Source organism: Rutilus rutilus (assembly GCF_951802725.1).
Source record: "Rutilus rutilus genome assembly, chromosome: 5".
In the NCBI taxonomy this organism is placed as follows: domain Eukaryota; kingdom Metazoa; phylum Chordata; class Actinopteri; order Cypriniformes; family Leuciscidae; genus Rutilus; species Rutilus rutilus.
Genome location: NC_140213.1, coordinates 2,388,135 through 2,402,434, shown reverse-complemented (window position 1 = coordinate 2,402,434; position 14,300 = coordinate 2,388,135). Strand labels below are relative to the sequence as shown.

The window sequence follows — 14,300 nt, the reverse complement described above, 5'->3', positions numbered from 1 at the left end:
TATTATATTCTATTATATTATTATATTATATTATTCTATTCTAATCTAATCTAACCTATTCTATTCTATTCTATTCTATTATTATATTATACTATTACATTATATTATATTATATTATATTATATCATATTATTCTATTATACTATTCTATTCTATTCTATTATTCTACTCTATTATTCTATTCTAATCTAATCTATTCTATTCTATTCTAAACTATTCTATTATATTCTATTCTAATCTAATCTAATCTAACCTATTCTATTCTATTATTCTATTATACTATTACATTATATTATATTATATTATATTATTCTATTATACTATTCTATTATATTCTATTATTATATTCTATTATTCTATTCTAATCTAATCTATTCTATTCTATTCTCAACTAATCTATTCTATTCTATTCTATTATTCTATTATACTATTATATTATATTATATTATATTCTATTATTCTATTATACTATTCTATTATATTCTATTATTCTATTCTATTCTAATCTAACCTATTCTATTCTATTCTATTCTATTATTCTATTATACTATTACATTATATTATATTATTCTATTATACTATTCTATTATATTCTATTATTCTATTCTAAACTAATCTACTATATTCTATTATATTCTAATCTAATCTAATCTAATCTATCTATTCTATTCTATTCTATTCTATTCTAATCTAATCTATTCTATTCTATTCTATTCTATTCTATTCTAATCTAATCTATTCTATTCTATTCTATTCTATTCTATTATTCTATTCTATTCTATTCTATTATTCTATTCTATTCTATTATTCTATTCTAATCTATTCTATTCTATTCTATTCTATTCTATTCTATTCTATTATTCTGTCATCATTTAGATACTCGCTCTTGCATGTGAAACACAAAATTACATTTGCATCTTTCATAGAGAAATGAACATAATGGATTCAATCTATCCTGTCATCAGTCTCATATATGGATGATTAATGGCCAACGATTGGCAATAGATGTTTTTTGTCTGCGAAACTTCGCTAAAACTTTGCTAATGTCGCCGCACCGTCATGCTGTAGTTCAACGAATGTTTTAGCACTTTGTATATATCTTTACGTATGCATCGATCTATCTGTCCCATCATGATGATCAGTCTGGATGATTAACAGTGAACGACTGAAGGTTTGTTTTGTTTTCTCTGCAGATTTTTCTGAAATGTCCTATAATGTGATTGCATCATGCTGCGGTTTAAGGAGGGTTTTAGCACTTTAGCCCCCGGTTCCACAGACCAGGCGTAAGCTCCCAGACTGAAATGCATGTTTGAGCTGTTTAACTGAAAGAAACTTGCACTGGTTTATCTTAAAATATGTCATTGTTTTGTCTCAAGATTTGTCTCACACAGGCATGTTTATAAAAGCTACTTAAATAACTGAACTAAGGCCTAATATTATGTCTTAATCTAAACCCTGTCCGTGAAACCAGGCCAGTGCATGTTTACATCTGTCAGGGAGAAAAGGTCACATAATAGCTTATATTAAACCTATCCCATCATGATTTCAGCATATGGATGATAAACAGCCAATGATTGACCACTGACCTTTTTTTGTACGCTGAACTTCGCATGAATTTCACCAGTGTGAGTGCATCGTTGTGCTTTAGGTTTTAGCACTTTAGCACATAATGTATTAGATCTATCAAATCATGATGTCAGTTTAAATGATTAATTACTAATAATTGGAAAGTGACCTTTTTTGCACCTTTGTGCTGCAGATTAACAGTTTTAGCACTATACATCTAAGAGAAAGGGACAAATAATGGATTCAATCTATCCCTGTATGATTTCAGCATAGCCTATATGGATGATTAACGGCTAATGATTGATGCATGAAGTCAGCCGTGATTAACACTGATTGATTCAAGGACAAACTGTTCTTTTGTTGAGCCGAGTGTGAAGTGCAGTGAGTCAACATGGACTTCCCAGTGACGGGACACACAGATCATGCGCGTGATAATGTGTCCATTACATAAGCAATGATGATGCCTACAGTAAGCAGATCGTCGAAAGAACTACAGCTCCTGTTGATTGCAACACACACACACACACACAAAACACACAAACACACAACACACACACACGTATACACAAAAACACACGCAAACACACACACACACAAACACACACACACACACAAAAACACACAAACACACACACATAAAAACACACAAACAAACACAAACACACAACACACACACATATACACAAACACACACACACACAAACACACACGCATACACACAAACACACACGCATACACACATACACACACAAACACACACACACACACACACACACACACACACACGCATACACACACACACACACACACACACACACACACACATACTCTTCCCTCTGCGCGGCTCTGGCCCCATCGGTGGCCGCATAGTTGTCTGATGAGTCAGGAATGTGGTTGCATGCCTTACACATGAGCTATTACTGAACACAGGAGAGAGAGAGAGAGAGAGAGAGAGAGAGAGAGAGAGAGAGAGAGAGAGAGAGAGAGAGAGAGAGAGAGAGAGAGAGAGAGAGAGAGAGAGAGAGAGGGAGGAGGCGCAACATTAGAGAGGCAGGCGCGCGCGCTCGCTCTGAAAGTCAGAAGTGAAAAGGCGCACGAGAGGAAAGAGCGCGCGGCCGCTGAAACACAAAGGCGTCTCTGATATCAGTGTGTCAGTGTATCAGTGCTCATCCGAGCTCGGCTGGATTGTGCAGATTTCCTGCAGGTTTCCGTGTGTCCTGGATGCCCTGCTGATCCTCCTCCACTGACAGACATGCACGAGAGCGAGATGAGGCTGAAGATGCGCGTCAGGCGCATTAAAGAGGGGCGAGATCTGAGAGGTGAGCTGGAGAGTGTGTGTGCTTGGAGAGTGTGTGTGCTTGGAGAGTGTGTGTGCTTGGGATTTAGATATACAGTGAGATTGTGCATGCACCTTTTTCGTTATTTGTGATTCATCTGCCTTGAATTTGTACTTTTCCACTCTGTTAGTGTAGTTATGGGAGTGTATGAGAATGCATCATGTGGTTTTCAGTGTGTGTGCATATGTGCGTGTGTGTGTGCAAGTCTGTCTCCCGTTCGCTTCATCTTATTGCATCTCAGTGACCTCATCCTCCTCCTTATGTTTGGACATCGATGACAAGCCGTCATGAGTTTCGATCTTTGACTTAATTTAAATACATGACCATTCATTGAGTGCATGCAAACAGGAGGTTATTTCCCAAGGATATATATATATATATATATCCTTGGGAAATAACCTCCATTCACATTCACAGTTAAATAAATGATAAAGTTAATTAAATTAATTAATTAATTAATTAATTATAAATTAAATAAATAAATGTATAAATAAATTATAAAGTGTCAAATTAAAATAAAAAATGTAATATAACAATACTTATTTTAATAAATAAATAATATTATATTAGCAATATTTATTATTTATTCTTTAAATAAAATAATTATAAAAACATTATATATGACAAAAAAAATATACATTAAAAATTAAAATAAAATAATTATAAATATAAATGTCTAGAATATTACATCAAATATTTAAATATAAAGAAAACGATAACACATGATTTGAGTATTTGTTTTACTTTACATGTAACTATTTTGTTTACATATACTGTAAGAGGAGACAAACTTTGTCTTTTTTTAGGTCTCTCACTGATATTTTATTAATATTAATATTTGTTAGTATTTAAAAAAAATAAATTAAAAAAAAGTGGGTCTTGCATGTGTGTAATTTGATGAACTCCGCTTTGTTGCATCTCCCTCTCTCACGTTTCTTATTTGGAGTTTGCCAACACATCGCAGGTGAAGATTTGCAAAACTATTTCAGCAGATTGTAATTGCCTTCAATCTATCATGCGCTGACATCAGCAGCAGAAATATGGAAACCTGATGACTGCGAGATTTGAAATATGACATTGTGTCATTCCATAAATCTCAATGTGCCTGGACTTGCTGCAGTATCATGTCCCCACGAACACATTTAGCATGCTTTCTGTAAGCTCCTGCTAAGCAAGGCCCTAAATACTACAGATCTCTATTTAGCCCTCACACACTCACACACACACACACACACACACACACACACACACACACACACATATATGCTGGCCGATAATGCACATGTGATTTAATTTCAAACAGCTTGGTTTGAATACCTGTTGAGTGTTTATTAAAAAATAATACAATCTGCACAAAGCCAATCAATCATCCTCTCTACCAGTGAAGAGTCTGGCGTGTTTTACTCACGCTTTGAGTTTTCCATGAGGATATTTCGGGAGACTGATATCACTGAGATCTCCAGAGGGGGGATCTGTGCTGCTTTTCCCTAAATCCAAATTCAGAAGCTGTAATATTTGTGGTCACTGAGCTGACTTGAGCTGAATAACGACACCATTGTCCCCGTGGAGCCGCTTCACCACTGAGTTTCTTTCATAATTGATGATTTCTGCAACACTGACACTGATATTTTCCTGTTTATTACTGTGAATCTGGATTATATAATTAGTGCTACATTAATGTGACTTGACTTGGCTATTTCACACCAGATGTTCAGGAAAACCAAAACATATTTTTGTGGAAGTCACCACTAAGTTTATGCAAAACAAAATGTATAATTTGTGATTTTGAGAAAGTGATTTTGATGTCAGCGAGCCTCGTGTCATGATGGGTTTGCTCCTCCCGTCTGTCCGACGGCCTCAGGACTCGCTGACATCATGCATGAGGAATGTCAGCCGACCAGGTCCGCACTAACTCAGTTCATGTCTGCTTCTCTGTCCTCTCGCTGGTGTGTGCATGAGCTGAGACTGGGAACCTGTGTGCTGGGATGAAGCAAGCTAATCAGTGCTGGATGTTAACCCTCGTGTCAGAGCATGTTCACCTCGTCTGGTGCCAGAGCACAGCGAGCTAGTCAAAACTTCTGGAGTGCATGTGTGTGTGTGTGTGTGTGTGTGCATGTTTTTCTATCCCGGTGGAGACTTAACCCTGAATGCACACACACACTCATGGGGACTCGTGTCACTGTGGAACTAAATTGAGGAAACAAGCTTATAAATCATACAGAATGAGTTTTTTTTTAAATGTAAAAATGCAGAAATGAATGTGTGATGGGTAGGTTTAGAGGTCGGGTTAGTGTGTGTGTGTGTGTGTGTGTGTGTGTGTGTGTGTGTGTGTGTGTGTGTGTGTGTGTGTGTGTGTGTGTGTGTGTGTGTGTGTGTGTGTGTGTGTGTGTGTGTGTGTGTGTGTGTGATAGGTTTAGAGGTCGGGTTAGTGTGTGTGTGTAGAAGAAGAAGAAGAATAGAATCGGGCATTTATATAGCGCTTTCATATGTACTACTGTACACCCAAAGCGCTTTACAATCATGTCAGGGGATCTCTCCTCAACCACCACCAGTGTGTGTGTGTGTGTGTGTGTGTGATGGATAGGTTTAGGGGTCGGGTTAGTGGTTAGTGTAAGGGGACAGAATATGCCGTTTGGACATTATAAAAACCATTATGTCTATGGCGAGTGTGTGTGTGTGTGTGTGTATGTGTGTGTGTGTGATGGGTATGTCTAGGGTTAGAGGTTAGTGTAAGAGGAAAGAATATGCAGTTTGGACAGTATAAAAAAAAACCATTACGTCTATGGTGAGTGTGTGTGTGTGTGTGTGTGTGTGTGTGTGTGTGTGTGTGTGTGTGTGTGTGTGTGTGTGTGTGTGTGTGTGTGTGTGTGTGTGTGTGTGTGTGTGAAGAGACGGCCTGTTGGCCACCCGCGTGTTGAGCGATGATGTCATCCTGCTTGGCGGTTGCTTTTAATAGCTGGAAACAGGCCTTGATCTGGGCCTTAAAGGAACAGGCGCTCTTTTAAACAAAGCACTTCACTGATTTGCATATTCAACTTGCTCTTTTATAATATCATCTTCACCCCGAGTGAGTATTTACACAGAAACTTCCTGGTAGCTTGTTAAACTCTTAGCATGAGGTTACACCGGTGTAATTTGAGTATCACTGGCACTTTTCTTCCGTGACAGGCCGGGTCCTGATGTCATGTGTGACTCATGTGAAAGGGTTTTTTAAACGGGTCTGTTTGGTTTGACTCACACAGCAGATCTAATGGCTGAATGATGTCATGCGAACATTACACTGAAAAGTCCAGAACTCTCTGTCTTTTGTGAATGAGAGAGTAAACTGGGTTAGTGAATGTGTGAATTGGATGGATGGCAGGGTAAATGAACGGACTGATGGATGAATAAATAAATGAGAGGTATGCCTTTGTGTCAACCTTCACACACACACACATACTTATGGCGCTTTTCCACTACACAGTACCAGCTCGCCTCGGCTCGGCTCGGCTCGACTCGACTCGGCTCTGTTTGGTTTTCCACTGTGTAAAAGTTGTACCTGTACCTGCTTCCAGGTACTTTTTTTCGTACCACCTCCGGCGAGGTTCTAAGCAGGCTGAGGCGAGCTGAGGCGATACTAAAATGTGACGTGAAAACACGGCAGACTGCTGATTGGTCAGAAAGAATCGTCACTATTCACTGCGTCATCATTGCACGCGCCAGACGGAGTATCCTGAATAAAAAACAGCAAAAACAAAAACAAAAACATCCAAAAACAGCATACACTCGATTTCCTCCTTTGCCCTGTGTGTGTGTGGGTAGCGGGTGTGTCTCGCGCGTCTCGCGTAAAAGATTAAAGCCTGTTTTATGCTTCTGCGTCCAACTGCCGCCGTAGCTACGTCGTAGGCTGTGTGTAGCGCGCGTACCCTACGGCGTACCCTGACGTGCACCTCTCCAAAAATGTAACAACGCGTCAATTCTACGCGGACACAAGCGCTGTGATTGGTCTGCCAGAACCCCTCCCTCGGGGTTTCACACGCTCCCTAGGTACGCGTCAACGCGGACAACGACACAGAAGTATAAATTAAAACCAACACGTTGCCTACGGCGTATAGGCTCCGGCGTAGGTCCGACGCAGAAGTATAATGAGGCCTTAAGTCACGGCAGTTTCCTGAGGCGTCGCTATGACGTCCAGGTACTATTGTGGAGGTACTATCTGCAATGGAAAACGGAGCGAAAAGCGAGCCGAGCCGAGCTGAGTCGAGTCGAGTCGAGCTGGTACTGGTAATGGAAAAGCGCCATTAGAGGCTCTTACTTCATGAGCTCATCTGCTTTTTATCCTTCATATTCAAACATTTGTTGCTATTTAGTTTCTCTTGTCTGTTTCATAACTCAGTCATTCCCTCATCTTGACTTGTGTGTGCCTGTGTGTCTCAGACGAACGATCCGGGCGAACTCACACACTCGCTCAGTGACGTCATGGCGTCTGCAGGCTCTTCTCGGAGCGTCCAAGATTAGACGAGCGAGCGCTGGCTCCAAACTGGCATTTACAGCTCAACAAGCCACAGTTTCTGTGGAAATAAAAGTCATTTATGTTCATTTGAAGAATTACACAGTCACATTGTGAATTTGAGGTCATCTGTGGCTAAAGCAAATAAAAGAGGCTTCATTTGAGAAATATTGAGGTCATTACATTGGCTTGCCATGTGTGTTACGTACATGGACAGTAAACCTGTCCGTCAAGTTGCTTTGGAATGATATTCATTATGATATATTTACAAGGGCTATTCAAAATGTGAAAATAATGCAAACTAATTATGGTATCACTTTATTTTACAGCCCTGTTACCCAAACATATGAACCTACACTCTAAAACATGCTTTTTAAATGCAATTTTGGGTCGAATATGGACAAACCCAAGCGTTGGATTAAAAATGCAAGTTAAACATTTAACCCAACGGGTGGGTTTGTCCATATTTGACCCAAAATTGGGTTAAAACAACCTAGCATTTTTTTTTAAGTGTATTACAGTAATTAATTACAATAACTGGGTAATAACTATAACCCTGAACCTACATCTAAACCTAACCTTGACCCAACTAGTTACCTTATATAACCCAGTATTTTCTTAGGTAAGTACATGCAAGTACAAATTCTGGAAAATAAAGTGCAACCAGAATTATTTTCTAGATTATATTTGTTTATTAATTGTAACAAGTCTGTAATATCACTTTCGGGGGTCCTTGGCATTAAAGCATTCTCTAAGGCTTAGAAACTGGAATTTTTCACAATAAAAGTGTGTGTGTGTGTGTGTGTGTGTGCGCTTCCTCTGAGTTCTGGTTGGGTGTCAGTGTTTCTATGGCCTGCCTCGTTCCCACTGTGAGGAAGATGAGATCAGTCAGGAAGCAGGAGAGCAGAGAATCAGACACTGACACACAATCTGCCTTGTAAAGTGGCATGTCTCGGCTTTCACCACTCCATTGCTTTTCTCATTTCCTTTTCAAAGTGGGATTTCTCCGCTCTCGCAGCCCAGCAGCAGCAGTGTAGACCCGTATTTGTTGGTGACAAAATGGTTTGCTTGAGTGAAAAAGTAAACATTGGTTCAGGGAGTGTAAAAATATGCCTTGGTATTCTTCATCCTGGTGGAGGGTCATCTACTGTACGCCAAGTGTTCGGGATATGCTTGTGTGGCTTAAGCGGAATTGAAATGACAGGATATTTCTGCTGCGCCGGAAAGGCTTGTTGGCCCCTGTGGAGTTTGTGTTCGGGGTTCATGTGCAATCCAGTCGGTTAGGATGTTTGGAAAACCCCTTCATTGTACTATTATTCCATTCTTACCGTAGGTGATTGAGTTTACAGCAAACTATGTGTGTGTGTGTGTGTGTGTAAGAACAATGGGTCTGATTCACTAAAACATTTTCACAAACAAATCATGAATCATTATGAACTTTTGTTGTAAATTTTATTCTTAATTTGCAGGAGCAACTGAAATCACATGTACGCAATAATCACATACTAATTTTATACATGCATATTTCATCTTACATATATTTCATTATTGTGTGGAAAGCCCTTATATGGACATGGTTTGGGCGTGTTTTATGCAACCCCTTGAATATTCCAAATTCATTAATTTAGGAAAAAATCCACACACATATCGTGAATTAGGCAGAATTTTTCCGTGAGAAGTTCTCCTGTGCGTATAAATACGAATAAGACTCAATGTACATGCACACGAGAAGAGTAATAAATATTATGGTTGTTGCTATATTGGTTTTCCCTAAATGTGTTCGCATACTGAGTCAAATAAGATGATATTATTCGTCTTAAAACAGTTCTCTTCTTCTCTGTTCCCTTTCAGGTGGCTTTGCAGCTTTCTCTTCTTGTTTCCCTGACCTGTGTGAGAGTAAACCAGCCACTATTGTACCTCTCAGCCTGTCCCAGCCCTGTTTACCTGTGGCCAACATCGGTCCCACCCGAATCCTGCCACACCTGTACCTGGGCTCTCAGAGAGACGTCCTCAATAAGGTTGGTAGACCTAAAAATAAAATATAAATTCTGGGGTTTTCAGAAGGGGAAGTCATCACACTCTAAAAAATGTAGGGTTGTTTTAACCCAAATTTGGGTCACAAACCCAGCCATTGGGTTACATTTTTAAATTACATTTTTTAACCCAACGGTTGGGTTCATCCATATTTGACCCAAATTTGGGTTAAAACAACCCTGCATTTTTTTAGAGTGCATAGTTGGGTTTGATTCTATAGTGGTCAACAGAAAACACAACAAATAAAAATTTTGCCTTCCCATTCGCCCCAATAGCAAAAGGAAAAATGGATTATGTGTTTTTATGACTTTACAAAAGATCAAAAAAGTATGGAGAGATTGATTAAGATGGTCAGAAGAGAGAAAGATGTCAGATTTTTCAGTCAGGAAATGCTTTCAGTTTGTGTTGCGCAGACATAACAAATTTATGAGGCATCATCAGATAACCAGGAATAGTTTTCTTCTACCTGGAGGGTGTTTGTGAATACCTTGGAATGATTGAAGTGTATCGTATCTCATCACTTAGCTAGATAACAGGCAAGTGAACGCATTCCAGAAAATACTTTCATTGATGTTGGGCTGACTTAAATGTTAGCCCTGTCAAGTTGACACGAAACTCACCACCAAAACATTTTTTCTTGACATATTATCTGTCTACATATCTCTCATTTACAAAAGCTTCAGCATGCATGACAAACAGAGTCTGATACAGCTGGAATCTGCTCACGGAAGATGTCGGAAACTGTCTGTGGAATTTCTTTGGAATTAGTCTGTCGGCATGAACTTATGCAAAACTTCCATCTTTTAACAGGAACTGATGACTCAGAATGGTATCACATATGTCTTGAATGCCAGCAACACCTGTCCCAAACCCGACTTCATCAGCGACAACCACTTCATGCGCATTCCCGTCAACGACAGCTACTGTGAGAAGCTGCTTCCTTGGCTGGACAAAACCAACGAGTTCATTGGTAAGAATGCCAGACTATATGGTTTGCTGAATGGGCAATGGAGTTTCCTAGAAGGCAAATTAGAAGTTAGATCCTCTCAGGTTTGAGGTTTGGTTAACACAAGCCATCTGTGCATCAGCATTTGAGGAAGGTATGAGTAATGTCAGCGTTTGAGGTGGGCGAATGAGAGAAGCTGCTTCCTTGGTTGGACAAAACCAACGAGTTCATTGGTAAGAACCAAAGACTGTAAAAAAATATGGACGTAGTGTCCGTGACTTCACCCGTAGTGTTTCTGAGGAGCATTTTTGAAGCTCAAAGTGGGCGGAGCCGGCCGTCGCCATCTGGGCCGCGCGTCACTCCTGGATAAACGAAAATGGGCAGCGAGGCGGATTAGCTGAGGTGACGTGACGCTAACAGACAGCAGACAAACGGCTAGTAGAGACATCAGCGGCAATCCACCTGTCACTCAAGTGGCCACGCCCTTAATTATGCACAATTTTAAGGCTTAATATAATTTAAACGGATGAGTTATAAAAAAATTCACCCCCCTCACAGTTGTCATGAAGGGCAAAATTAGCTATATAGACCAACACCACTCTTTGGTCTATAAACACATTTTGTTTATGGCTGTAAACACATTTTTTCTGCTGGAAAGTTGGGCATTTTAACATGCGGGTTAATGGGATTGACTCTCTTTTGGAGCCGGTCTCTAGTGGCCAGTCGATGAACTGCAGTTTAAGTTTGCTGAATGGACAATGGAGTATTCTAGAAGGCAAGTTAGAAGTTAGATCCTCTCAGGTTTGAGGTTTGGTTAACACAAGCCATCTGTGCATCAGCATTTGAGGGAGGTATGAGTGATGTCAGCATTTGAGGTGGGCGAATGAGATTACCTCATGCTTTGTGTGCAATTTAACAGTGGAACTGCTTTTGACCAGTTTGCTGTTTCTCTCTACCCACAGACAAAGCCAAGGTGTCAAACTGCAGAGTCATCGTCCATTGCTTGGCTGGCATATCCCGCTCTGCAACCATTGCCATTGCCTATATCATGAAAACCATGAGCCTGTCTTCAGATGATGCCTATAGGTAAAGCTCTTTGGATGTTCAGATACTCTATGGACTGCCGAAAAGACCAGCTTAGAGGCCTACGGTTGTTCCTGGTCAAGCTGGTGGAACAGCATAGTCTTATTGTTCACCGACCCAAAAATGCTGGTTTAGTAAGCCCATGACGGGGACCAACATAATGTTTGCATCAAATGAAATATGGCATTTAGCAGATGTTGTGTTTTGGATCCAGGTCCTCATTAGGAGATACTGATATTCTTAACTAGTTTAATCAGCCAGCCTTCATTGGTCAATCATGCTGTTTACCAGTCTATGTCGGTCCACTAGCTAGACCAAGACAATCAGAAATGTAATTAATGTATCGGTAACACAATAAGGTTCATTAGTTAACATTATTTAATGTATTAGCTGTTCATTGTTTGTTCATGTTAGTTCACAGTGCATTAACTAAAGTTAACAAATACAACCATTGATTTTAATAAAGTATTAGTAAATGTTGAAATTAACATTAACTAAGATTAATAAATGCTGTAGAAGTATTGCTCATTTTTAGTTCATGTTATTGTGTAAAGTGTTACCAATGTTTCTAGACAGGACTTAGGAAACCAGTTGTCGGGTATTAAATTGAATTTTTCACATCTGCCATTCATTCCTGTAGGTTTGTGAAGGACCGTCGGCCATCAATATCTCCAAATTTCAACTTCTTGGGTCAGCTGCTGGAGTTCGAGAGAGGCCTGCAGATGAAGAAGAGTCTGCCTTGTGACCCCATAAGGTTATCAGGGAAGCCGACTGAAGAGTTGGCAGATGTCCGACAGATGGAGAACGATCGCTGTGACCAGAGGAACCCTCAAACTACAGAGATCAGCATAAAGCCTCCGTCGCCAACCTCTCTGCAGAAAGACCTAAGCTCCCTTCACCTGTCCACCGAACGAATCCTTCAAAACAAACGGCTCAAGTGCTCCTTCTCCCTTGACATCAAGTCTGTCTACTCAGAGAGACAAAACCAGCAATCTTCTCCGTCAGACTCTGAAAACATCCCCAAACTCTGCAGACTCGACAGCCTAAAGACTAGCAACGGAGTATGTCAACACCCTTCGAAGGTAAACCCTACAGACTCACAGTGTACTAACAAGACAAGAACGATCCAACAAATAGAGAGGTGGGAAAATGGCGGCTTTGAGAGGTTATCCACCACCGCTCTTTCCCTCAATCTGAAGAAGGGAAACTGCGGGCCAAGATCGCAGGATCCCATTCGCGAGACCAACTTGAAGGCGCCTACTTTCCTCAGCTTGCCGTTGGGTTCATCCGCTAATTGGACCACGCATAGAGGCTCGAATCAAGCCAGCACCCCGATCACACCCACGGGTGACTGCCCTTGGTTCTTAGGCACTAATTTGGCACCATCTACTGGGAACCCAATGCACTTTGGCAGTGGTCCTGCTTTCACGGCTTACAGTTGCAGTGGCCAATCTGGCACCTCAAAGCCCGGCGTACGCCGAAGGGACGAAACGCAGGACTTTCAGAACAGCTGGCTGGAGGAAGGGAAAGCGGTCGTCTGCGGTGTATCGCAAGTGGACACGAAGTACAAGCGGCGCAGCTGCCAGATGGAGTTTGAAGAGGGTATTAACACGACACAAAGCAGCGAGGAATTTGGGAAGCTGGGAAAGCAGTCCAGTTTCTCCGGGAGCATGGAGGTCATCGAGGTATCATGACAAAGATGACGATCGAACACGAAGGCAATAACTCCAGATTATTTATGAGTTCTGTTGTTGAAGAGCTTTGCATCTATGAGAGACTGACGTCTGCCGCCTTTTCAGGCTAGGGTTGAAGGAGGGGAGTTGAGGAAATGTGTTAGGAATGACCGGATACACATTGGTTTTGCAGAAAGCAAAGAATACCAGTGTTTTTTTTTTAAAGGAGCTTATAGACATATACATGATATGCACTCACACCAAAGACCTTTTCTGGCATGTCATCCTAAAGTACACTCAAAATGAAGGAGGATATACTTCTAGCATGACCATACAGAGACACTAAACCTGAAAGAATGAAATGAGTGTGTGTGTGTGTGTGTTTATGCTGGTTTTGATGCAAATTAGGGCAGCCGCACTTAACGGTGACTTCTTACCTTCTGGGGGAACTGTTTGTATGCCCAACTTTGAGATGTAATTGCTGTGCGACATTTATTTTTTGTCATTGCCCAATGGTCTATTTAGCTATAAATTGAGTAAAGAGGGGCAGATGCATTCAATGATGTCACTATTCAGTATTATACATTTTATCCATGATGTAATAAAAGAGTGAAAATATGAAGTGTATGTTAAACTGGGATTCTCCCAGATCTACTACTGTGCACTGAGCATGCTCAGAACGGCTGGCTACCTACAGACTGACAAGCTGCTTCCGGCAGCACTATGTACTAAACTGTAAATCTAGACAATTTGCATATATGTGTAAAAGAATATTTCATTTTAATGGTCTATTTAAAGTTTCATGCAATGTTGCTTTAATTTATTGTATTGGTTTCATTCTGGCAATGAGCAATAATATATTATTTGAAAACGTTTCGGTCTGAGTCTGAGTCTCTGATGCAAGTATTGTACATCACAAACACGTACGTTTATAATTGCTATAAAATGAAGAACTACAACACACACACACACACACGCGCACACACGTTTATTATGTTTGTACTATTAAAATTTTCTCTGATTTAAATTTGTCCCAAAAGTAAGCAAGTTTGCTCACACAAATAGGCACAAACACACACACACATACACACACACACACACACTCTCTCTCTCTCTCTCTCTCTCTCTCTCACACACACACACACACACGGCAGATAGATAGATAGATAGAT

The 14,300-nt window shown here is 40.3% G+C and overlaps 1 protein-coding gene across 1 annotated transcript; it reads left to right on the top strand.

The window, feature by feature from the left end:
* Window positions 1-2,540: 2,540 nt before the first annotated feature.
* dusp8b (dual specificity phosphatase 8b) lies at window positions 2,541-13,996 on the top strand. Its single transcript, XM_084409291.1, has 5 exons — window positions 2,541-2,885; window positions 9,244-9,410; window positions 10,237-10,396; window positions 11,335-11,458; window positions 12,096-13,996. The coding sequence occupies exons 1-5, from the start codon at window positions 2,819-2,821 to the stop codon at window positions 13,147-13,149; spliced, it is 1,572 nt and encodes a 523-aa protein (XP_084265417.1). The 5' UTR covers window positions 2,541-2,818; the 3' UTR covers window positions 13,150-13,996.
* The last annotated feature ends 304 nt before the right edge of the window (window positions 13,997-14,300 follow it).

Coding starts and splice junctions, on each gene's coding strand:
- dusp8b (XM_084409291.1), top strand. CDS start 2,819: ATGCACGAGAGCGAGATGAGGCTGAAGATGCGCGTCAGGCGCATTAAA. Junction 2,886..9,243: donor AGAGGGGCGAGATCTGAGAG/GTGAGCTGGAGA, acceptor GTTCCCTTTCAG/GTGGCTTTGCAGCTTTCTCT. Junction 9,411..10,236: donor AGAGAGACGTCCTCAATAAG/GTTGGTAGACCT, acceptor ATCTTTTAACAG/GAACTGATGACTCAGAATGG.